Source organism: Amborella trichopoda, chromosome 9 (assembly GCF_054954075.1).
Source record: "Amborella trichopoda isolate Santa Cruz 75 chromosome 9, AtrichopodaSantaCruz75HAP2 v2.0, whole genome shotgun sequence".
Classification (NCBI taxonomy): domain Eukaryota; kingdom Viridiplantae; phylum Streptophyta; class Magnoliopsida; order Amborellales; family Amborellaceae; genus Amborella; species Amborella trichopoda.
The window spans coordinates 53,041,356-53,068,228 of NC_142344.1; the positions used below are offsets into that span (position 1 = coordinate 53,041,356).

The 26,873-nt window shown below is 37.4% G+C and overlaps 1 protein-coding gene across 9 annotated transcripts in view; it reads right to left on the bottom strand.

Moving 5' to 3' along the window:
* Positions 1-23,333, bottom strand: part of LOC18441549 (very-long-chain aldehyde decarbonylase GL1-10) — a 25,364-nt gene extending 2,031 nt beyond the window's left edge. For 2 of the 9 annotated variants that reach the window (XR_002282172.2, XR_016040325.1), the window contains exons 1-6: positions 22,892-23,333; positions 21,942-22,264; positions 16,969-17,116; positions 16,520-16,552; positions 16,276-16,373; positions 6,376-6,446 (exon numbers count right to left, since the gene is read on the bottom strand). Coding sequence is in view for 5 of the 9 variants with exons in the window: in XM_088846167.1 (XP_088702293.1) it covers positions 16,299-16,373; positions 16,520-16,552; positions 16,969-17,116; positions 21,942-22,264; positions 22,892-23,221 (909 nt within the window). In the remaining 4 variants the exon portion in view is untranslated. Of the gene's footprint in view, positions 1-309; positions 580-3,096; positions 3,730-6,145; positions 6,447-16,022; positions 16,374-16,519; positions 16,553-16,968; positions 17,117-21,941; positions 22,265-22,891 lie in introns of those variants that run through there. The other 7 variants (XR_016040327.1, XR_016040326.1, XM_088846168.1 and 4 more) reach the window with 7 other exon arrangements.
* Between the last annotated feature and the right edge of the window lie 3,540 nt (positions 23,334-26,873).

Here is a 26,873-nt window from a genome sequence, read left to right on the forward strand (position 1 = left end):
AAAAAATTTTATAAACTTTTTTATAAATATTATGCTAAGCTTTTTGCTTTATTTATTCTAGTCCCTCGTAGGTAGGGTGTAGTTAATTTTTGAACAATATTTGTATTTATTTTAGTTTTTCTCCATTTATGTTTTCTTGAATAATTTCGAGAAAATTTGAAAGTTTTCTATAGATATCCTGTTAAAAGGTTTAGATTTCAAAAGAAGCAAGAACAAAAAAATTTCGAGAAAATTTATGTTCCTTTAAAAAAAAAATACAATATTTTAGACTTTGAAATTGCTGCGTGGTATTAAGATAGAACCAGACCCTTGGTATTCATCCTTTTTTTCTTTTTTCCTTTTTTTGATAATTTCATCAAAATATACAACAACGTAATCAATTTTTTCTCACATATCAACTTAATTTCATTTTTAAAATTTTTATATTTTTGTTTATAAATTTTTCTAGCTCGGTAAGGCAAAGCGGATTGAACTGATCCGAGTCGGTTGTTCTTCTATATTGACTGGATCTGGTGGTCCACTAGTTCGGCGACCCAATCCGGTTTTTTAAACCTTGAAATGGGCAATGCATTACCCAACCTGTGATGATTGCACAAAGGACCATTAAAGGGTTTTAAAGAATAGAAACGTATATACAAAGAGATCGTTTGCTGTTGGAACAAGGAGATCACAATCACACTTGTTTATTAGATTTTAAATCTAACGATTGTAAGAATACTAGACTCAAATTTAAAAAAAAAATTCTCCAACTTCATCAGCTATTCATTTCGACATCTAATAGCTCCAATTAATTATGACCTCTTTGCAATAAAGATAGATGGTCTCATTGTATACAATCTCTTAAAAAATTATCCTTTTATTATTAAAATATTATGGTAAACTTAAATGGAATCTCATCTAATTCAAAAGGAAAAGATACCACAACCACCAACTCATAAGATCATAATGGTATTTATTAGAGGTGTTTGATGAAAATTTGCATAAGTTTTGGCCGTTGATGAGCCACATCTGACATGCATACATAAGAGCAAAGACAAATACAAAGCTAAGGCATGAGTGTATACACACTGTTTATAACTCTCATGTCGTTTATCTCTATAACTCTCATGTTTCTCTCTCTAGACTCTTAGGCGGGCAATAGGCTAGGCAGCCTGGACGGTCGGCCCGGCCCTAAAAAGTAGGGCCTAAGCCACAAACTGTGGTCAAAGGGCTAAGTGTTGGCTCGGTTCGGCCTGGCTGGCCATCTTTTTTTTTTTTTTTTTTTTTAATGTTTTTTTCATTTATTTTTAGCTCAGCCTGACCCTGCTCCGTAGGGCCAGGCCGGGCCTCAACTCCTCTCAATTGTCTCTCTCCCCTCTTCCATGGTTGTGGCCTTCTATTATTTTCACTTAACCTCATGCACCCCTTTTTACCTACACCTCACATCATCATGTCTGATCCATGTATTTATATCCAATGAGATAAAACCTATTAGGATACCTTATCACATCTAATCAAATACATTATCCAACGACAAATCTATGTACATGAAAATCCCATTCAATTAGGAATGGGGTTTGGGTCGCGGTGGTAGCGTTCTTAAGTAACGGCTTAAGCTTCCATTCCCACTGATACATCCCAAAACCACTGGCTATTTCTAGAAGCAGTAGGGACCTGTAATTCCCACTGATCTATACCCAAAAAACAAATCCCATCCAACTATAAACTCCTGTCAACCCATCTAGCTCTATATCAATCCTGATGGGACTCTTATCAATCCTGATGGGACTCTTACATAGCTAAAATAACTTAGCAATGCTTATCTTTAATACCCCTAAATTGCTAACTTTAGTTGTGTTATGTTAAGGTGAATCAGCCCACCTACTCCATGGTTTGACATATCTTTCGCAAAATCGCCCAATCTAACCGCTAACCGCCGGGGGCCGGTTTTGGTTTTGGGCTGTTAGGGTGATCAACCGATATTTTGAAAAAAAATAATCCATAAAATGTATATAAATTCTCAAAAATAAAGCATTTGATTTGTAATGCAGTTTTAAATATTCTTTAAATAATGATACAGATAAAAAATTGTTTTTGTCATTAATACTCACTTTTATATTTTCCCATCTTTTTTTAAAAAATTTAAAAATAGCCCTTGGAAAATATAAAATGGATTAAAATCCATTTTTTTTCCATTAATTTTCAACTTCATTTGAATGTGTTTTGTTTTAATCATTCTTTATATGCTTTTCACATTTTAATAGATTTTTTTTTGTATTTCTTTTTTTCTTTTCAACACTTGTTTGACTGCTCGGGACTTGCCCGGTGAGAGCGGTTGAATCAGCTGGTTTACCGGTTAAGCCGGTTAACCGCTTCCAGGCCCATGTACAGTTAACCGTTCCGGTTCGATTTGCGAACATTGACCTGACATCTTTTATGAGATTTGCATTTTTCTTTGACAAGTTGTGGTTCACATTAAATGGTGTCTGGAATAAGCTTTGAATCCATCGACTTGAACTTTGCTCGTAGATCTAATACAAACTTTAGCATGATTAATATGCCTTGTTTATCTCTTAGAACTTTAATCATAAGAAAATATTGAATTTCTCCCAAATCTTTCATTTCTAACAGTTGGGGGAGAGAATCTTAAATTCTTTCAGTTTCATAAATTGCATAAATAATTGTTACTCTAGAAGAATGATTGATGAATATTTAGAAATTTGTCATAGAGAAAGAATTGTCATAGATAAAATAAATCCTTTATCGAACCATGCTCTCAAGTGTTTGTTTCAATCCATAAGAGAGTAAGAGACTTCTTTGATTTACACACATGTCAAGGCTTCAAAGGATTTTCATATACTTAAAAAGCTAGAGTATATGCACCTCTTTGTTAAATTTTTCCATTCAAGAAGGTAGTTTTTTTTTTTGTTTTTTTGTTTTGACAAGATTACATAGGAATGGAACTTGAAACGTTGGCCTATAAAAACCTAGCCTCTACTGTCTTGACCCAAGCATATTTCCTCCATTCAAGAAGGCAATTTCATTGTCTATATGATGGAACTTCCAGCCTCTCACTGCAGTGAAGGCAATGATCACATGAATGCTTGTAACAATAACTAGGTTAAAATTCTCTTCATAGTCATGAAACCCTTTAACTATCAATGATACCTTGTGACACTTAATTTCACCATTAGATATATGTTTTACTTTGTAAATACATTCGGAACCCGTTGTTTACTACCCATCTGGAAGATGAACCAAATCCAATGTTTGGCTCTTAAAAAAAAGCACTCATCCTTTCCTCATGGCATGTTGTCATTTTGAATTACCTGCTGCTTCTTCAAAGTTCTTCGGCTCAAGCTAATTTAAGGCATGCATCATAATGCATATCATAAACATAATAATTATCGAGACTTTTAACTCGTTACCTCTGCCTTTGTAGTTAACTCTTAATTCGGTTCCTAAGTTCGGTCAAGCATGGGAGTGGACGGCATCTAGAGGACTCTGCTTCCATTTGTCTGTGAATTTTGATGATCAGGCATAATGGCATCAAGCTCTACATGATATTGATCAAAGGCATGCGATTGATCAAGTACACTGCATTGCCTTTTCCTAATATACCTTAGGCAAGTTCTTTCCATTGAATAGTGTCCCAACAGCTTCCACGATGTGCTGATTCTTCCTCTCAGCAAGCGTGTTTCTTTGCGGCACCTGTAATCCCATTCTTTTTCAAGAATGCGTCGAATTTATCTGGCAAAAACTCCACCATTATATGTCCCTAATTTCTTGGTTTTTAAATTAACTTATTCTCTAGAAGCATTTTGAATTCTTTGTAGTACCCATGTACTTCGAATTTACATCACAGAAATTTAATCATCAAATGAAAGTGACATAGTGCATTACACATTTGCAAGATTCCGCTAGATCAGGACCCTACACATCACAAGGGTTGATATTTAATAGGTATTTTGCTATTTTGTAATCTTAGACAAGTAGAATTGTGACCTTTGCAGATGCACATACTTCACAACCATGATTCCTATCAAACTGGTTCACGGGCATCCTAGTAACTGGCCTCTTCTTTGTCGTGTCCTTAAGCCCAGGAAGATTGTAATACCTCATTCTCTTGTGTCATAAGTTTGCTATGTCAATGGAGGAACTCTTCTTAACAGAGGGCAAATCTATATCCTTCGCAAATAAACGACAAGCTTTCTTTCCACAGGTGACAATCCTCCCATTTTTCTTTTCCAGGATTTTATAATCTTTGTCATCGGAAATAATATGAAAGCCTTGATCTACCAATTGTCCCACAGATGTGGGATTTTTCTGAATTTTAAAACATATAATTATATTTAAAAATTGGTAAATATTTTTATTAGGAACTTAGAGTGTATTATTTCCTTTGCTTTCCACTTAAACTGTGGAATTATCCCTTTTCATGTCTCTTAGCATATTGGACAAGGGTTATCTGGTGATAAAGATATCACCTCTTGGTGTGATATGGTTCAAACAGGTTGAATCCCTGAATCATCTGTCTTTGCCTTCATACACACCATGCATACAAACGACTCTTTTATTTTTCTCATCATGAGTTTATTTGGGAACATAATTTCCTTAGTTATGCCAACAATTTGGCATTATGTCCGAGTTTCTCACAAATATAACACGAAATATTATATGGTCTGGTGGCTTTACGAGACTCACCTAGCTCATTATCATGAAATTGTAGTGAGGATACTTTAATAATTGGGGGCATTTTGAATCACAATATCTTCCTCTACCACGAGACCTCCGTTGAAAGTCAGAAAAGGCCGAAAAGGCCTCGTTATGGTCCTGTTCTTGGAATAACTACATAACTCTAATTTTTTTGGGGTGAATACCTCAAGGAAAAATCTTATATAAAGGCAAGACCCTAGACAATCAAATCAAGGCTCACCAAAAAAGTTCACTAAAAGAGGTTATTTCAATGCTAAAAGATCCTCAAGTTGATCATCTCAACCTCGAGATGAATGGACATGAAAAAAAATGGATTTCAAGTTTAGAAATAGTGCATCTTGTAATGCAATTTTTTACCGTCAATTTTCAAGATTTTCAAGTGTTTATAAATCTATTTGATACACTATTTTTTAATTGGATCTGAAAAAATTTCAGACCATCAAAGATTTCCAGTATTGAAACAACAATTTCGACACAATTTGAAGGCGTGCCTTGCTTTGATGGTTTCGGGCCTCAGCCTCATACAAACCACACCCATATCTCAAAGGCGAAGTTAGTTTCCTATTCTCTCCTCTAAGTTGGTTTAATGGCCCTGTATTTTTTTCACAGAACCACCTCTCTCTGTACCTCAGCTCATCAATACCTTATAGAAACCTCATGAAGGGATACCAAGAAGATAAAAGCTAGGACTTTGACCCGTTTACATCAAACCAAGTATCGATCTAATGATGAATCATCTATAAGCCAAAGATTTCGTACTCCCTCAGGAGTATGTTGTTCATTTACTTCCTCAAGCAAAACATAACCTAATAGTACATTAAGGGCCCCAAATTTTAGGGATGTAACCTCCTCAACCTATAAACTAACCTTAATATATAAAAAAAAATTCCAAATTACACTCTCTAAATGGAGACTGTCCAATTTAGACTGTCCAATTCTTTGAGGGTGAGATCCGAGTGTTAGAAAGCTCAAAATCCAAATTTGCTCTTTTGAAACTAATTATTAGATGGTTCCCAAAATTTGAGATCAAGAAAATCCTCCAACTCTTTTGCCCGAGGGAGCAAATATACAGTGTGCTCCCACAGCAGAATAGTATATGAGCTTATACAAGAATCTCCATCCATTTATGAACTCGTATCAATCCTAATTGGACTCTTACTAATCCCTTTAACTTACCTTAGTAATGCTCATCTTTAATAGTGTTGTACACCTAATAATTTACATTAGCTTTTCTAGAGGTTGTTCATGTTATTTCCTTTCAAAATACAACTTAAAGTTTTCAACAATCTAATAGTTTACTCTCTTTCAACTGTTTCAACTCGTAGTCGTGTATTTTGGTGGGCATTTAGAAATTATATCAAAAGATACAATTAAAACATTACATAATTGATCTCTTATTCGTATTTTTGATAAATTTCTTGCATTTTATTTACCTCATGCTTGAAAGGACTTTATGATAAAGCACAGTGTATATATATTAACAAAAATCCTTTATCCCTACACCGGCAAGATCACTTACAATGTCCAATTATAATCAAACCACTCTTGAAATAAATAAAATAAAAATAAAATTGATTCTCAATTGTTGTCTCTTCAAATACAATTATTTATTCAATAAACAAAAGTGGGCTTTATGGAAGAGAAGTAAATATTTAAAAAGGTAAAATTGCCGAAAATTACCTCAATAGTGTTTAATACACCCCACGCCATTCCGATGATACTCGGGATCTATGATCGGTATGTTGATTTCCCTACCATGGCAAAAATCCACTTAATGACTTAATCTTGATCAAGCCTCTTAACTTGATTTTAGAGAGATGAGAGCTGAACACGAAGAGAGAGGGAGAGATCTACTAGCAAAGGGTTCTTCACATTTGCCACCCACAAAGAATAATAGTGGTGTGTGCCACCAAAACATAGTGCAACTTAGAGAGAGATAAAAAGTAGGGCATGCCTCCACTTTGGGGAGAGGAAGGAGATAAACTTAGAAAGAGATAAAATTGGGGTATGCGTCCCCCTTGGAGAGGGGAAGGAGATAAAATTGCGGCATGCCTCCTCTTTCTCTTTGGAAGAGAGGGGAGAATTTTGGGTAGGCAGAGAGAATTGTTAAAGAGAGAAAAGATAAAATTGAGGTGCGCCTCCTTTTGGTAATTTTGGGGTAGGGAGAGAGAATTATTAAAGAGAGAGAAGAGAATTCGTATATCATTTTATGAGGGGAAAATCCTTTTATAGATTTTCTATGCCATATATTTTGCCTCCATTCGTATGGTCAAATCTCAACCGTCTAAGGAGACTTGTAGGGTGAGAGATTTTAGTCATCGATTGATCTTCAAGATTCAAAGAGATGAGCTAGAGCCTTATCCTCTATTTCCTAAATCTATTCCCATCAAATAAAACAAACTTATATTTTAATATATCAAATCCTTAATTATTAAATCAACCCATGTTGATTCAAAGATTCAGTAAATATCTCAAATATTCAACTACCTAAAAATTGGTTACACCCAAAAAGATAAGCGAACCAAAGATTTAGTAAATATCTCAAATATTCAACCTTACCACATAAGTTGGTTATACCTAAAAAGATAAGCCAACCAAGAGGGGATAAACATTATTCCTAAGAATGTTACGTGATACGTGAATGGGCGTGAATGGGTGAGGGCGTGCCACCTTTTTGGTGGCCTGTGGGCCCCACCTAATACACATCTTTTTAAATTTTGGGCCCATATTTTATGGAGGTCCCAAATATTTTTAGAAAATATTTTATTATATTTAGAATTTTTAAATATTTTATTTTATTTAAAACATTGAAAAATTAATTTCTCTTAATTTATAAATTCAAATGATAAAAATAAAATATCATAAGATTCACAAAAATTCAAATAAACATTCTAAAAATCACATAACATAAAATTAATTAAAATTAATTAATTTTGTTGGGAATCGGATCCGTTAGATCTAAGAAATTATCAATACATGGGAGCATATTCTAAAAATCACATAACATAAAATTAATTAATTTTGATGGGAATCGGATCCGTTAGATCTAAGAAATTATCAATACATGGGAGTACTCCACCTTCAACTGCGAATCACGATCTGCATAGCTTTCTCAAACTTACCTAGAAGTTCCCATGACCCACAGTTCACTGTAGGGGTTCATGATTGGACCACCAAAATCAACCAATAGACTAGGAAATGCAATCTTAATTTATGGATTTCAGGTTCTCCTTTATAGACAAAAATTATGGTCTTCCAAACCATGATACAACCATGATTCTATGGTGCATAGAGGTAATCTCTCACACATGTACACGCTTCATCCTTGGTGAATCTCAAAACGGTTATCTATGTACATGCCTTGTGATGATATAATGATGAGATTTTAGTCCTATCTCTAAAGGCTATTCATCACACACAAGGGCCACACAGTCCTTTGCCTCTCATCTGGGTATACTCCGACTTCATCAAGGGATAACCCACTAAACCCTTCTTGGTAGATCCCTATGCCCAGGAATCTTGGGTTTTTCCAAACTTGTAGCTCGTCGAGCCTAGTCCGAGTATTAGCAATTAACATTTGCCTAATATGGTCCACAAAAGGACAACACTCCCACTGAGTTTATGTTCCACTATATAAAATGCGTGTATAAGTTCTCATAAGGCCTTTAAAAGCCACATAAACCCAACAATATTCATATTCATAATCCATTTCTTGTGTCATTTCCACTTTGAGATATGGGTGCGGGTTTTGTAGGGCCACAACTTTAAGGTGCAGCCCTCATAATTTCATAGGCTCGTAAAATACTTTACCCCTAAGTATTTCATTCTCGTTTAATTTTTTTTCTGCCCTCATTTATTTATTTTTTATATTGCAAACTTGTTAAAGTTTAGGGGTGGCAATGGACCCGACAGGTAGACCTAGATATGGTTCCAAATTTTGGACCCTAAAGTTTAGACCTGACAGGTAGATCCGGGTATGGTTCCAAATTTTAGACCCAAAAGATCAGGTACGTGTCCAAAACTTGGACTAGAATACTATTGGACTTGGACCCGACCCGAATAATATGGGTGTATGTGGGTATTCCTAAATATTGCCAATTTGTTTCTTAACAATTTTCATTTATTACATAAAATAGTAAGGAATGTGGGTATATGTGGGTATTTATTTATAAATGTTGTGCAATACTGTAAATGTTGCCAATATGGTGTCATAGCCCACGTGTCTTGCATATGGCAATGGACCCAACTAAACCCAAGACCCGACAGATAGACCAGACCCCAGGTCCAGATATGGATCCAAATTTTGGACCCAAAAAGTCGGGTCCAGATCCAAAACCTAGACCCGAATACTATTTGGGTCCGAGTCTAGCCGGACTCAACCCGTTACCACCCCGATTAAGGTTCTATTTATATGAGAGATAAAATTGTTACAATGAGAATAATGGAGGCCCATTTTGCCTACAAGAATAAGATCATTAGAGGCTTCCTTGACTAAATAATTTCGATGGTTCTCCTATTCCATTCCACCACATCCAAAGAGGGCCTTCCAAATAGTCCTACCCATTTCTGAAAGAGGAAGTTGAACCCATTACCTAAAGAAATGATTTTTCTTTTTTTTGAGGAAGTTTACTGTTGTATTGAGAGAAAGAAGAACATACAGAGGTCGACTACCCACAAGCCGGGTAGTCACTTAAAACTTACCTAAAGAATTGATTGAAAGAAGGGGAGGCCCACTGTATATTAGCTATCTGAAATAACCCCTGGAGCACACATAGCTGGCAGTGTAAGAAGAGGTGGTCAATATTCTCCTCATATGATTTATACCTTAGGCAAACATTTGGAACGATCTTCCCTTCTTTTTCAAATTATCAATTGTTACATCGTTCCTCGACAGAAAAGCCAGAGCAATGCTTGAAACTTATGGGGGACAAGTGCCAAACCTTATTCAAAACCCTCTGGGTCGTGGTGGTCGCACTCCCTTACCTAGTTACCACGTTGTGGTTTACAATCATGTTTACACCACCCACTGACAACTTCAAAAAAGCTAACTCCTTAATCTATATGAAAGAACGGGTAGGGGCCTCTCTTCCCCACACTAAATTATCCAAAAAAAAAAAAAAACCTGCATACTCTGAGGTCTATCAAGTAATCCACATAAGGAACTGACTGAAAAGGTCCCACTTGGGATGGTTTTTTTTTATGCACTCATTATACAAAGCAAATAAGAGCAACTAGTCTCACAACAACATACCATGAATATTGTTGCAGGAAAAGGAAGAAATTAAAAAAAACAACATACCATGAATATTAAATATTCAGCCCTAAATTAACAGGCATGACAAATATTTCCTTCCGTTGACTTTAAGGGAGGTAGGCCTACCAGCAACTAAACCAGGTGGCCAGGGGCCGGCCGGAGACCCTAGAGGCCTGGCAATTCCCAAAATAGGTTCTAATCCCTTGGCCCGAGTCTGACCATGATGACGGCTAGGCCTAGCTCGAGAGACCCTATTATGGTCCGGCCTCTGCAGGCCTGGGCCTAAGCTCAACCAGACCCTATTATGGTTCGAGCTCGGCGGGCCTGTCCCTAGCTTGACCTTTTCCTAAGGTATTTTAAGAAAAACAAAACTTTTAGAAATAGATTGGATCATATTCGAATTTGAACCACAGTAACTATTATCAATAAACTAACCATGTAAATCCCAACCTGTTAATAATATATCATGTTGTTGCCCCTCAAGTTGACTGTATCAGTCAGTTCTACCAGGTTATACTCGGTTTGAACAAGGCTGTTGACACTTGAGGTATTTGATGGGGAGAAGAAAATGTATGTCCCTTGCCTGTGCTATGCGAGGATTCGAGGGATTGAAGTTATGTGATGAACTATGGGGACAAGAGCCGTATCAGGGACTGGAGCCCTATGAGAAATGATGGGGGCAGGGGGCCATAGCTGTAGGGTAAACCATGGAGGCTAGAGCCTAAGAGCATAGAGACCTAGCTCAGCTTGTAACCATAGAGACTGGATCCTTATCCTAAGAGCAGAGACATAGCTCAGCTTGTAACCATAGAGACTGGATCCTTAGGCACAGAGGCTGGAACTCTGGATGAAACATACAGATAGGAGCCTTAAGCATAGAAACTGAAGCTAAAACAATATGATCTTGGTACTTCTCCCCAATTGTTATTGGTAAGAAAGAGGATTTGCACACTAGACATTAGTCCATGACAGCGTGGGTACAAAGGCCTCATGGCTTGTTTGGATGTCTCTTTTTGTTCATTAGAAATCGAACACATCCCAACATGGCATCAAGACAAAAGGCCAGAGATATGGCCGCCCAGACATGGTACGAAGCCATGGGAATGGACATAATTGGCCTTAATTATCCTTCAAAACATGGTATGAATCCCTAGGGGTGAATACCATAGCTCTTCCACAGCCTACATGCCACATGTGGCCTGGTTCTATAGCAAAGGCTGTGCATCAGGGCAGTTGGCAGCCAATATGCTATAAAGTCGCATCGCAGTCTATCTAAACCGTATCAAATTAGCCCTAAATGAATTGAAACTTGGCGAATATTCAAATCAGGATGGGAGAAGCTCCCTGCCGATTTTCATCAAATTTGGACACGCAGGTGATATACTTGCTTTTGTAAGCGGAGTTGCCAATAAATTGATTCCTCAGAGACTCACTATAGGGTCTTGAATCAAGATGAAACTTGGACAAGCTTCGAGACATAGCTATAACAATCTTTGGCGGTTTTCTGCCATTGGATGGGTTACTTTTTATTGGCATTGGAAGTATATCACTTTATGGCAGGGTAATCCTTCACAATCTCTCCACTAATTCTCATGGAGCTTTGACACTTTGGTTGCATACTTGCTTTCTGAACGGGTTAGACTACCAGTGGCTTAAATAGCCCCTTACAAGTGCACCATTCAAAGACAGGTCCTACCAAACAATCTTAAGATGAAACTTAGTGAGTTTTTAATATAGGGCTTTACAGCCTATTTTCCAAATTTCAGCACATTTGGATACCATTTGACCCAATTTTCAAAGTGCCAAAGTTTGCCTAGACCGCCTCTGATAGCCTGGCTGTCTGTAGCAAAGCAGAGGAGCACTAGACCACTAATGCTTACTTTCTCCATCATTCAGTATTTTGAACTCATAAGAATAATCCTATTTCATTGTTCTACAAGCTTATATAAATATCTAGACCAGTGTTTTAAAAGCGGACTGTCTAGCGCCTAGGCGGTCCAAAAGGCTTGGGCGAGGCACCCAAGCCTTGGCAGCCAAATTAGGCGGACTGTCCCTAGAAGTCTGCCTAGGCACCAGGGAACCCACCTAGGCAGGTGCCCAGCCCAGGGGCAGACATGCCCAGCCCCTCGTTGAAAGCATTTTTTGGTTTTCTTTTTTTTTTTTTAATTTGAAAGGGGTAAAATCATGAGTTTTAGGTTCATTTGAAATCTAAACCTCATTAGAGCCCATTTTAGAGAGAGAAAAAACCCAAAAAACTAGTTTTTGGTGATCTCCATAGGATCTAAGGGTTTCTCAAAGTTATGAGAAATTTATCAAAGCATCACCCATTGATATTAGAATTAGTGGACTATCAGACTATGGACTTATGCAGTATGGAGGCGTGTGTACTATGTAGATTTGTGTACTATAGATTTGATGTGCCCTAAATCCCTAAATCTTATGTGTTATACAGTTAGACTTATATTGTTAGACTATAGAGACATGTTTCTTTCTACTGGGGCCGCCCAGGTTCTAGGCGCCGGCCTAGGCACTGGGAGGCCTGGACCCCCCCGGCTGCCTAGCGTTTTTGAAACACTGATCAAGAAGAGTCTCTCCAAGATCAAAATGTGAATTGAAGATCAAATTGAGGGTCAGAGGGGGGTGAGCTGCATAATGAGCAACTGGGATCAATTTGAAACTCCAATATTTGGAAGAGTTCTTTATTTAGGTCGTAGGATAACCAACTAAATTCTCCACCATATCATGAGGAAAATTTGGCACAAATCTGCATCTAATAAGATAGATTGGATGAGGATATGCCCATATATCAAGCCAAAACGACCAAGACACTGGTGAATGAACCCATGAGATACATCGGTAATTTTGAGATATTTAGAGGGATTTAACCTTCCCAGACATTTCCTTCGAGTTTCCAAGGTAGGAATAACCCTAAGTTTCCTCTACTTGGTCTATAAATACCCATTGCCCTGGGCAAAAGGGAAGAAGGGGGAAAAGATCACAGAAAAACTATATGCAAGTGAGAGCCTTCTAGGAGCGTAGAGAGGAGAGAGAGAGAAAACCCATATCAAGAGAGAGACCTAAGAAAATCAGATTACCAGGGCCCACCTAGAGCTTCCCATGTGATTCTTCATCAAGAGATTGCATTTTCAGCTGAGAACAAGACCAATATCCTATCTTCTTTTTGAAAGACAAAGGAGAGGCAGAAGAACACAGCAGGCTTATACTGCCTACATTGCAATTATATATGGAAGGTCACATGAAATTTGCGTTGAGTTGTAACTAATTCTGAAACATTTGTTGTAATTCTTGACTTCCTTCTAGTGTTAGGAAAGTCCAATCAGGAGTGTCCTCTCGCACACAAGCAATTGGATGTAAACAAAATAAATTGGTCACATGCCCCTAAGTTGTTCCCAGAACCATAAATTTATGTATAAATTCTTGCGATTTTGGTCATGAATTTTTTGTTTTCTCTGGTTTTCATGTAATTGGAGTCTATGTTTGTCAAAATCTTTATAAAACACACTTTCTTGATCACAATCGCTCCCTTAGCAAGGCAATATTTTGGACGCCAAGTCTATGAAGCGCAAGGCTTAAGGCCCCAGCCAGTTGCATAGCATTAGATTCGGTTTGACCTCCCAAGGGATTGCCCTTGCTAGTTGTGCATCAATACTAGTCCAGGCTGAATCAGAGGCAAGCATTAATACTAGTGGTCCAGGCTGAGCCAGAGGCAAGAGAGGCGAATCTGTTGCCTCTTAGCCATGGAAGATAGGAGTTTACTGGCTAGGCCATTGGTCAAACCCAACCTTGGCTGTTGACCACTGGGGTTTAAATGGTGGCACGTCTGAGGTGGGAGCCCAGATTGGGCATGTGTTGCAACAGTTGTACCTGGTGCATTCATGTGTATCATAAGCTTGGCATCTGGTTGGGCATAAGCACTTGAATCATCTTGATGACAGCCTCTTGACTTGTTGCCATTTGGACTGACAGGGACATGGCCTTAATATGGGTATCGGGGACTATCAAGGAATGGGGTCCTCATATGTGGTTGGGACAGCAGGGCTCTACTGAAGACCAGCACCGTAGTATGAGTTTGGGATACCAGCACCACAATGGGGATCAACACCTTAATTTTGAGCTAGGATACAAGGGATCTATTAGGTATCAACACCCTACTACGTGTTTGGGATACCGGGTTCTATTGAGGACTGGCACCCTACTATTGGACGGGGGACACTGAGGCTCTATTGAGGACTGCTACCCTAGCATGAGGTTGGGAGATTGGTGCCCTCGCAGGGATTGGCACCAGAACATAAGCTGCCTCATGGGGGGCTTGGTTGGGGCACCAAAGGGATTCTGAATTACCGAGCCTCAAGAGCCTGGAAAGGGGTGGCATCATCCTCTTTGAGTTCAAAAGGAGGATTTGATTTGCACCAAAAAAACTCAGAACCGGATAAGGTTTTGGAAAGATCCTTGGTTGGGCGAGACCTTGAAAGAGGAATTCCCTAATCTGTTCCTAATTGTTCTAGACCAAGAGGCATGAATCCCAATGTCAAACTTTTTGGCCTCTGATATTAGAAGTAATCTCAATGGCAAAGAGTTTTTTCACTTGGTGACCCTATTGAGCTTGAGCACTCTCATCCCCCAATATTGCAATGACAGACTCGTTTGGTATCCCTCCTGTAATGGTGACTTCCTGATCACCTTTTTCTATTTTGGTCTAACCCAAAGTAACCATACTTAATTAGTACCTTCAGTGGCTTTGAGCACCTGGTTCTCCCCAGTCCCATCTAAGGTCCAAGCATTCAACTGGCTGGTCATATCCAAAAGATCAAGAACCACCAACAACCTGCAACGAAGAGGGTTTCATCTTACAAGTGTGTTGTGCAATGAGAATGAAGAGTTTATTCACCGCCTATTCTTACATTGCGGACACTAGGTTTGGTCCTTTATGTTAAATTTGTCTGACCAGGTCTGGGCTGCTCCAGCAACAGTACAACTCTTCCTCCCCACTCCACCCCAAAAAACAAAAAAAACATTTCTTTATCAAGACTGGTTTTATGGTGGGCAGATATACTTGCAATCACCCAGACTTTTGGCAACAACTGAACAAAGTGTCTTGAATAACCACGGAGACCCTCAAAAATGTGATCATCGAACAATTCAAGGCAACCATCATTTTCTGGGCTACATATTGCCAAGACTTTCAGTATTTTTCAGTAACTCATTTCAAACAGTAACAGAACACATTATCCAATCCAAACCCATGTGTACTTCTGAATCCAGCTGGTGAAGTCAAACTAAATTTCAATTGTTCCTATTTTGGTTCGTTTTGCGTGCATTGGAGGTATTGCTGTAATGAGACAGCCAAAACTATCCTTGCGTTCTTGTGCCCAACAGGGCAAGTGAACTCCATCCTTACTGAAGCCATGGCCCTGCCCAGTGGGCTGAGCCTTTTGAGGCTAACTGGGGGAGCACCCTGCTGAGAAGGCAACTCCATATTCGAGGAACACATCCCCATATTTGTCCAAAGTTTTGACTTGAGTAGCAGATTTAAAGTGGCATTTAGATAAATACAGTGTGAATCAAACTCGGCAGCCAATGCCCTTGCCAATGCTCACAAAACCACTGTCCTGAGTAGGAGTCTCTGGGTGTCCACTTGGGAATTTGGTACAAAATATCCACAGGCCACATTTGTGTATACCAATACCTATACTGACTTCATTGTATACCACAATTTTCTAAATTTACAAGCTTATGTACATTCCTATTAGTATTTAATACAAAGTCATTTTATCAAAAGAAAAAAAAAAGGAAAAAAGAAAATCCTCTTCGGAAACTGAAATGATAGAAGCATGTGTCCATGCATGAAACCAACTAAACGTGAAAAGAGGGGCAAAAAATAAAAAATAAAAAAATTTAACCAACTATTTTAGTGCTTCAATACATATTTGATCTTAATAGGAAATGCTCATACGTAGAAGCAGATGTGATTGAAGCGCTTACTTAATTCATGTTTCCCTGATTCTTGTTTTCCCCAAGACTTCCCAAAACATTAGAAAAAAAATCCAAGATATTCCCAGAATGAGATTTGTTACTTGACAAGCATCTGAGCATGCAAAGATCAAAACTATTAATGTTACAGTGGAGGGGGGAGCTGCTACTGAGTTCACAAAATGTCACTACAGTTCAGGCTACAAAATTTCTCCCACAAAATAAACTTGATAAACAACGCACCCATGCAGAAAATGGAATGGATTCAGAGGAGGTATATGGCTACAAGGAGAAGCAAGTCCCACCACTAAAAATAAAACTCCCAGCATACTAACTTTTGGGTGTTGGGATTTGAGGTTTACTGTAACTTCTGATCCTGGGCCATTTTTTGAGGGACTTCTCCATTTCCTTCAGCAATCCATCTCCTCCTCATCTGTACACAAGATTAACAATGAAACCCCTATTAGATTGCAATAATGAGTTTGCCAATACGTTATCCTTCTCGCTTTTATTCAATTATGGAAGTTCAAGTCAGAAAACTATGGCTAGAATAAAGATTAAGGTGATCACAATTGCTACCTTTGAGAGATGCTCCTTCTGGAACCGATAACCCTGCAAGGATAAGAGAGATTGTATGGGTGAACTTGGTTTTGACATGCATCTTCTAAATTTGGTTCAGTTTTTACTCCTTTGATTTCAAGGAATTGTAAATTATAACCCAAAGATAGTAGAAAACCATAGTCCACTGGGGCCGACACTGTCCAATGAAACAGACCATGATGAAGGAAGACTGGAGCCAACCAAATAAGGACATGACGCCACCCTCTCTCCATCATCATTCATTTCATCAGACGGCATGACCCCAGCACTATTTACAGTTTTCCATACATTGGATTATAGCATATACTTATGAGAAAAACTTACAAATCTCTGTTCATGCACAAGCATGCTTGGTAAAAAAGGCTGAAAGTGCACTCAGTTTTTTATACACGCTTGAAAAAATAAATCCATTGTTAGTATTTGCTCACCTTGTCAGTTCCATATATGTAATCACAGTAGGTAAACACAGAAGCAAAGTTGCTCTGGCTTTGTCCTCCAACGAAATGATGGTAATCATGGTGCTCTGCACCTCCATAGAAAGGAATGAACTTCGTGAGGCTCCATGGGAATTCATATCTGTAACATAAGCAAACTTTAGTGACACCCCAAAAACAAATCAATCCACAAATGCGAAAGTTCATTTATATTTCTGAAGATGAAAGGTTTCAGGATGACTAGGATTGATGAATTTAGTACGCAGAACTAGCATTGGTTTCCTCATCATGATCAAAGAGATGTCTTATGGAGCCATGGCACAGAAGAATCTGTAACCACCTTGGCGATACATGTGGCAAGGATGGAATTTGGTGCATTGCCAAGATAATTGGTTGTTCTCCATTAAATCTATAGCCATTCCCCCAACGTGTCAACTACTTTAAACTAGCTCAAGTAAGTATCTATTTTTTTGCTATCACTGAAAAACTATGTTACAATATTTTCGCAAGCTAATTGTCTTTTAATGGTATCCTTGAAATCTGCAAGAATCAGGATCACAGAGAAGTTAACTTATCTAATGGAATAGAGGCACCAAGAGAAAAAAGTATATGACTCTGGGGCAAATAGGTAATTTCTCTGATAATGCATTTGACATTCAGTTACAAGTTACGACCAACAAGACCTTAAGCAGTACTTACTTCACAGACAGTATGCCGAATTCCAGCACAAGAGGAAGTTCCATAATTTATCTTCATTGAGGATGATTAACCTTTGACCTTTAATTTCTAACAATAGAGGTTAGGTTCCACCTTTTCAAGTTATTTAAGTAGAAAGAAACTCACAATAACCTACTATGTTGGTCGATCAGGTGATTTCTCTCTACATCAAGTGGATGCTTAAAAAGATTGAGCTCAGCTAAGGACTCGCTATGGTCCCATCTAACTTGACTAGGTATATTTGGCAAAGTTTCCAATCAAAAAGTCCAGAAAAAATTGTTCAATTTAACAAGGCTGTGGCTAGTGTCAAAGTCAAGTCGGGTGAATTAGTAGTCTTATTCCTATGTCTGAAAAGGACAAGGGATAGGCCCAAAAGGACATGGTTGGAAGTAGTCCGAAAAGATATGGGGACTTATGGCCTCACCAAGGGTATGGCCTTTAAATAGAGCAAAATGGTGACCGGGATTCGTGTACCCGACCCCAATTAATTGAGAAAAGGCTATGATGATGATGATGATTCCTATGTTTTAAAATCTAAACAATGCATTAAGATGAAAAAGGTAACCTTCACCACCATTAAAAGTAAATTTCACTGCTACTCAGAGTAAGAGAAACGGAGTGTTGAGAAGCTCAAGAACCTTGAGAGTGAATTGTACAATTCCTCAGAAAAGAGCAATGGAGTAAAAGAGAACAATGGAGTAAAAATTTTGTACATTCCTCAGGTGTAGAAGAGAACTATAAGCATAAAATGGGTAATATAAATGATAGAACGAAATATCTCAGTCACATGGGCATATTATAACAGGATAGTAACGAAAATACAAATGACAGCAACGGGGTAGATTGGATGGCTGAGTAAGCAATGTAACTGAAGGAGTTAAAGTATGCATAACTGCTGAAAGAGTAGCATCTTAGCAATCAAAGGAATGATGAGATGTGCTCTCAAGAAACATAATTTGCAGAGAAGTCAACGCAGTTGGGAGCAAAGACAGTGACAGCCATAGCCGTATATAGTCATGGTGGCCAACATAAATGTAGAAGGTGGGCTTAGGCTCTAACATATCTGAACCAAATGAGCAGAGATAATGGCAGTCTAGAGGCAAACATAGAGAAATCAATTAGAAGATGAGGGAGATACACAGATTACAGTACCATGTTGATAACAGATATGGCTAGATGAAGAGCCTATATCCATAAGTTAGAAAGAGCGAGCTTCTTTCTATATTGAAATAATGTGAAGCCTTATGGCTTAATGTTCATAAGTTAGAAAGAGCAAGCTTCTATATTGAAAATACTATGAAGCCTTATGGCTTATATGGCAAGGTCAAGAACAACTTCAGGGAAAACTATGAAGCGTTATAGCTTATATACACATGGTGAAGGGCTAAAAGACATAGATGCCCTTATATGAGATCCCCTTATTGAATGGTCTGACATAATTTAGTGTACAATTGTAGTATGTGCCATGACGAAGCAACTTTTGGGGAATCTAAGGTGCACGTATCAAGGTAATCGAGCATACAGGGATAGTGGAGCTTATCAACTAGCATGGGAACCACCTTGGTGTTTTGGAGTATTTTCAAATGACACATAAGTACCTGAAGTTTCCAGATGGTTTTGGCAGTTACTCATGAATCCCTCCATTATCTAAAACAATCCCTCAGAACTTATTGTTTGTTACACAGTCCATCACTCTATATGCCCTTTTATGGGCAAAACTGAATACAGAATATGAAGGCGGAATCAGAAAAGAAGAAAAAATTGCATGTTAGCAACTATCCTCAACCCTTCTCAGTAGAAGATATATACGTGAATTTCTCCATCATCAATTTGCTGAGAGTCTTTCTAGCAAGGATATTCTGAGGGTGAACTCCGATATTCCTACAGAGAATTTGTGATGTCTACTTCCCTCATGTTGACAATGCCCAAAGCTACACATGGTTCACAACTTAGTAGCACAAACATTGAAACCAAGGTAGAACTCCAGCTCAGTAAACCCAGTCATAAAAATCCTGGCTCTGAAACTTCTAGGATACAAATTATTTGAAGGAAGGATGTCTCCTTGCTCATGCCATCTATCAATAGCCATCCCAAGAAGCCATTTTCTCGAGTCCATGTTATAAAAGAACCATGGTTCTTGTGTAACAGTACACTGCCTCAGAGAAGACATAGGGTGTCTTTGTGTGAAATTGTGGCGCGCATGTTTTCACATCAAAGCATGGTTTGCAAAACGCTGAAGCATGCTTTGATTGCAATAGGTCCCACCATTTCCCAACTGACAGTGTAAATCCTTACTTTTTCACGTAGGTTTCGACATTAGATCTAATACCATATTGTATGCAAAGAAAATGTTAGCATATCCATTATGCCTTTATCCATTCTATGAAGGCAAGAAGAAATGCTTCAAATAACTTTATCATCAAGGCAATGTTCTAATTCCCTCATAGATGCCATATATAACAGAAAAAAACGTTCTTTATTAGTTTTTGTATTTACTGCAATTAAAAACACAGTTATTTCTACCCAAGGAAGTGGTATAAGTACACTTTACTGTAGAGTAGAACCCCAATTGTTTTTATAAATGGTGGAAAAGGTACTAAATAATACACTTGGTGAACCAATGCACCACTAGTTTTCTGATGTACAATATAATTACGATGACAACCCAAGAAGGCACACTGAAAACGGCAACTGCACTTCCCTAGTGCAAAGTCTTAGTGGCTCATAAAGATATCAACATTTGTAAAATTTCATCTATAAGACACTCTAAGCACATGCCCAAGATGGTGTCACAGAGATTGGATCAGTTGATCAGTTAACAATGACTAACATGAGATTATAACACAAGAAGCAAAATTTATCAGGGTCGTGGAAGATAAAATTCATGGACTTAGGATCTAGCACGCAATGAGCACCACAAACCAATTCAACCCTGGAGCAGAGAAAGCACTTAATCACAGCTACACAGATGACATACTATTGAAATGTTCTAAATGCATGAGAAAGAGAACAAGACCATGAGTGAGGTGCAATAAGAAAAAAAATGGAAGCCCATGTCTTTTTAACAAATGCTAGCACAAATACTGTTCAATTAGCAAGCTTGCACCGGCTGCTAGTAAACCTTAGAAGATGATAAGCACAAACAGAGGACCAACTTGAAGTCTTCTTGATGCAAATCAAGATATGGGCTGATTCAATACCAGAAGGGAAGGGGGGCTTATCTATTTATTTCCTGGGTAGTGCTGGCAATGGGCTGGATGGCCCGGCCCTAAAATGGTAGGGCCTAGGCCACTAACTGTGGCCCGAGGGCCAGTGCCAGTCCGGTTGCCGAGCCAAGTTCCTAGGTACAAACATGGTTATATAAAAAACTCATAAAATTATACATTTTTACTAAATGACTAAATCAATGTATTTTTGGATTTTCTGAATTTTTTCAGCAATAAATCAACTTTTTCCAAATTCCATTTTTTTTATAATTTTCCAACTTTTTTTACTTTTAATGCTGTTTATAATTTAGTTTGCTTTTAATTTTTATTTTTAACAAAAAAAAAATTAGCCCTTTTTTGGGCTTGTATACTACTCAGGCGAGCCCATTCACGAGTTACTCGGCTAGGGCAGGGCCCACGTCCTGAGCCCCAAGCCCAGTAATCAAACCTTACTCTACAATGTATGATCTATTATACGAAACAGGATCATAAAGCACTCAAAACAGTCGACCAAAATTACCCACTCCAACATATAAGTTCCATCAGAAAATGAAATTCCGCATATTTTCAGCAAAAAAACCATCATATGTTTCTCTAATAGACACAAGGAACATACGGAATCACTTTAAATCTAGAAACAGACATCAGATTAAACTGTTTCTTTCTCATGAGGTTAATAAGTACCACAAACATCTACAAGGTGAGTGCCCCAGTGCAGGTGCAACAACACAACAAATTCAGAGAACCTTTTAGGCCGGGGGAGGGGGGAGGGGGGAGGGGGTAGAGAGAGAGAGTAATTCACATCACATCACAATAGCAAGAACACTCTGGTTAATGTAAGAGAGAAGGATCCCATTACCATCCAACTAATATCATCGTAGTAAAAAGGAGGGAAAAACAAAAACAAACCATCGAAAGTTAGGAAACCGAAAACCCCATCATTCCCTTTCTTCTGTGAAAACCATGACCTATATAAACCACTATAAAACAGAAGAAAAACAACCCAAAATATAATGAGAAAGTAATCAAGATTTAGAGCCATACCCACTATGAGTATCAATGGCTTCTATCTGGCGCAAGGCAATCCACAACCACAGGGTGACCATGTGACAAGGAACAAGTGCAGGCCCAACAAAAGAGGGGATACCAAGTATCAAGACCTCAGCCCAATGAGCATAAGGAGCAGCAAATCCAATTGGAGCTGTGAATTCATGGTGAACTCTATGAATCTTTTCATAGCCCCATTTTCCATGTAAAGCCCTGTGCATCCAATAATTCCCATAATCCTCTATCAAGAAGTAAACCACAAGCTGAGCCAATATCTCCCACATAGAAGGCAATGGCAAGCCAGTCCTGACTCCCACCATCTGCAATTAATGCAAAGACAATTTTTTATTCTTTCTTGGATGATAAAAATAAAACCCAAATTTTAATATTCTGAATCTACCCCAATTTCTCGTTCCATTGTAGAATATTGGGTCATTAGAGAATTATTTTCTATAATTGAAATCAAACCACCAAATTAATTTTTGAACTAAAATCAAACCCAATTTCTCTTATGATCACTGAGACTTTGAACTAGTCCTACAAAACTTTAAAAAAAAATTATTTTAGAAGAGCATAAAAGATTTGGCTACTCAAATGTAGGCAAGTGATTGAAATTGGATTTAATTGAGTTGCATTCTTGAGAAATCAAATCCCAATAGCAAAGGATTTTCTATTGGAGATAAATGAGATGACAATTATTTGTTTTCTTTTTTTTTTTTCCTTTCTGTTAAGTGGAACTGGAACACAAAGGCTATAGAGTCAATGCGAAACCCCATAACACTGGACCATTGAGCCTGGTCCGAACAGAGAGAGAGAGAGAGAGAGAGAGAGAGAGAGGATAACTACGTTTATAGGAACACAAGAACACGCAGAGAGAGAGAGAGAGAGGATAACTACGTTTATAGGAACACAAGAACACGCAGAGAGAGAGAGAGAGAGAGACTTACCTTCACAATAGGATAGGAAGAAAGTTGCAGAGGCCCAACAACTGTGAAGAACATAAACGCGACATCCTTGTAACATTTCAAAATGCCATTAAAGGTAAGCCTCACCTTGGGTTGAAGCTTATACTTATCCAGAGCTTTGAACCCCATGAGATCCAGTAAAACTAGAGGGAGAGGAACCAGAGTGAAGATCAAGAAGAGGAAGAGAATGTTATGGAAATAGAGAAGTGGATCAGACATTTTTGCAGAGTAGTTAAACCACAAAACCTCTGCATGAGAGAGAGGACGCCCTATCGCCATTTCTGCATCTTCTAAGCTCTGAAAGGGCAGCATCTTGTGACCAGGGACCAGACCCACAGGGCCCAAGACGCAGCGTCTCGCTCTAACACCAACAATGCAATTCCTCTCTCTCTAGACCCAAGGTGCAGTTTCTCTCTCTAGAACTGCAGGGTACCGCAAATGCCAATATGGGTTTTCTAGGCCCTACAAACAAGGGCGCCCCAACAGAAAAACCAGGCTCTATCCAAGGAATAACCAATGGAGCAGCCCATATAAAGGCATACTTTAAGGAGAGTGAGAGAGGAAATTATACAGTAAGAGAGAGAGAGGGAGATATAGAGAGAGGAAATTATTCAGCAAGAGAGAGAGAGAGAGAGAGAGAGGATTTTTATGAGTTGTGTAGTGGAAACTGCAAAGAAATCATTAAAAAGTTATAAAACGGTGGCAAATAATTCTTCAAAATCAACAATGGCAGAGAATACCATGAAGACTGCTAAGGGGCGACAAATTTTGGGGAAAATATCATATTAATTATTGGGAAAGTACCCCCGACCTGTAAAAAACTAAAATCTAAAAACTTAGTGTTTCTCTCTGTAAAAACAATGGTAAATTCACACGTAATGTTTCTCTCTCTAAAAACAGTCTGGAAAATTCACACTTAATGTTTCCCCAAGTTCATCTTAACAGAAATGACTCGTTTCTTATTCTTACTCTTTCCAAGTCAAATACGATCATCTATTGTACATGCACTTCTACATTTGCGTCACCCGATGAATAAAAAGGATCTATACATATCGTGGTCCCCTTTGAGAAAGACAATTTACATATTTTTTTCATTAAATTATTATACTTACTTTTTAAAATTTATTTATTTTTATTTATTTATAATTTCCATGTTAGCGATGAAAAACGTGGGACTAGATTTTCTATGCTTCTCTTAGAGCAGAGAAGTTCTATCCTCCCCTTATCCAACTTTCCATTTTGAATGGAGGGTTAAGATTACTTCAATTGTAATGTCTATTTTTTATATTATTTTATTTTTAATTTTTTTTTATAAACTATTTTGAGCATCCATTCCTCTATTAAACTTGCACTAGTAAAAAATATAAAAGAAAATATTTTTAATAAAATAAAATGACTAAAATGCTTTTGAAAGTTTCAAGGGGTATCTTGATCATTATATTTTATCGAAAAAATATTTTTAATATTTTTTATAAGTGCGCCTCAATGAGAAGATATCACATACCAAATTTCATATTCATACAATTCGTATAAAAAAAAACTAAAAATAAAATATTTTGAGACGTCTGATCTAAGATCAAACGGTAAGTGGCTCTCTTGATCAAAATTGGACAGTTTGATGGTATGGGGAGGATATAACTTCTATGCTGTAGAAGAAATATAGAAACCTTTCCCAATTGTTTCATATAGACTGGACTGCATTTCTATATATACGGTCCAAAAAGTGTAAAGCATCCATCTTAAAGATGGATGCAAGTAGGTATTCAATCTGAAAACAATGGAAACTAATTGTGCAAATGTTTTCTTATTAAAATTATTATTTATGATTTTTAAAATTTATTTATTTATTCATATTCATGATCTCCTTGTTAGAGATTACATGTCCTTAAAAATTAAGTCTTAAAATCCCTCAGAAGCTCGCTTTTCTACATATACGTATTTGGCCGCATAGAAATCGGCTCCATTAGAGACTATATCATTATCATTATAGTTTTTTACTAATTAATTGGGATCAGCTAATGATAAACTTTGACAAAATTTTAAGTTGGCTGTCCGTAGAGATAGAGATAGTTAATGATAGTTTTAATTTTAATTTTAATTTATTTTGTATTAGATATCTCTCTCGATAAGATTAGATTAGTTAGTCATTATTAATAACTGATTAGATATCTATCTTGATAAGACAAGATTAGTTAGTCATAATCAATTACTCATTAGCCGTATATTTATACGTGACTTTGTATATTCTTGACAATTAATTCAGATAGAGAGAATTCTCTGTAGTATTCAAGGTGGTTCAGGGTTTTTAACACTGCGTACATAACACAATCAAGCCTTTTTACCCAGACATGGGACAAATTAAAGGAAAGTTAAATCCTGGTTGAAAATAGATTTTTAAGAGTGGACTCATGTTTACATATGAGTCCTAGGATTCATAGAAACCTTGTGCTATATATTAACAACTCATTCTAATCGAGAATGGGGCTCGGGTCATGGTGGTAGCACCACTTATGCTCCGGATAACATTCTCCATTCTCACCTAACGCATTAAAAAACCAGTGTAAGAGTAGGACACCTTAGTGATGTATTGATGTCGTACGGGAAATTTAAGTAAATTAAAGGAAAATTTTGCCATAAATATCATATTTTGTCTTATGAAAACAAAATAAAGCCTCGCATCAAATCCTCATCAAGAAAATACTTTGGGCATTATAAATCTTCGTGATGGCTCTAAAATTAATTTCCAACATTAAAAATAAAATTTGAAATCTTCATGATGGCTCTAAAATTAATTCCCAACATTAAAAATAAAATTTGAAACTAAAAAATTGGTATTGATCTTGCAACTTTGTTAGCAGTTACTTTTAGGGTGAAATGGATGGTCTAGATGATTTGTTGCAATATACACTATACTATTTTCATAACTTGCAAGCCTATTTTTTTTCCACAACCGCAACATTTAATTGCCCTATCAAACCATTTTACTTATTTAAAAAACATCTTCTAATTTTTACATTTTACACTGTGCTAAAAAAACAATTTCTTTTATATTTTCCGAAATGCCCATTGATTAGCACATGTGCGCATGGCAAATCAAGAGTGTCGTCCACGTTCCAACTGTTGACTTGAGCTGGGCTTCAATGGAGGTAAAAAAAAAAGACACGGGTGAAAAACCCATAAATATTTTTTAAATATTTAAAAAAATGAAGAAGTTTATATAGAGCCGAGGCTCTAAACAATTAAATTGGATCCCCTCAAAAATTTCACTAGAAGATATTGTTTTGATGCCCAAATATCTTCAAGTCGATCATCTCGACATCAAGAGGCATGGACATGAGTAAAAAATGGATTTCAAGTTTTGGTAAGAGTGCATCTTGTAATGCATTTGTTTACCGTGAATTTTCAAGTTTTCATAAATCTGCTCGATCTACACTATTTTTGAAGATTTAAATTTTATAATTAAATATGAAACTAAATTTTAAGGCTATCACAAAAATTTACGGTATTGAAACCGTATATCTCGATACTATTTCAAAGTGCGCCTTACTTTGATTGTTTAGAGCCTCGGCTCTATGCAAACGCACCTTTCAAAAATTATATTCACAAAAATTCCCTAAACTAGCTCTCATTCTCTTATTCCAAACGTGAACTTTTTAAAGGAAATGATCAAAAATGTCCTATTTATCTCAAAATTTTGAAAAGTACAATTTTTTTATATAAAATACAACCATACTCATTTTCCCTTCTTTTTTTATTTTTATTTTTTTCTCAAAATATCTTTCAAGGACCTATTAGGTCCACGATGATCAAGGACCATGCCAATACATGAGTTGCTTAGAGCTGTGATGCTCCAATACAGCATGGCTCTAAATTTGATTCATCACGGTTCAATTAGGGCTGCAATGGTCGAAGTGCCCCTGCGTCGGAAGTCCACGAAGCACCTATGAGGTGCTTTGACCTGTGA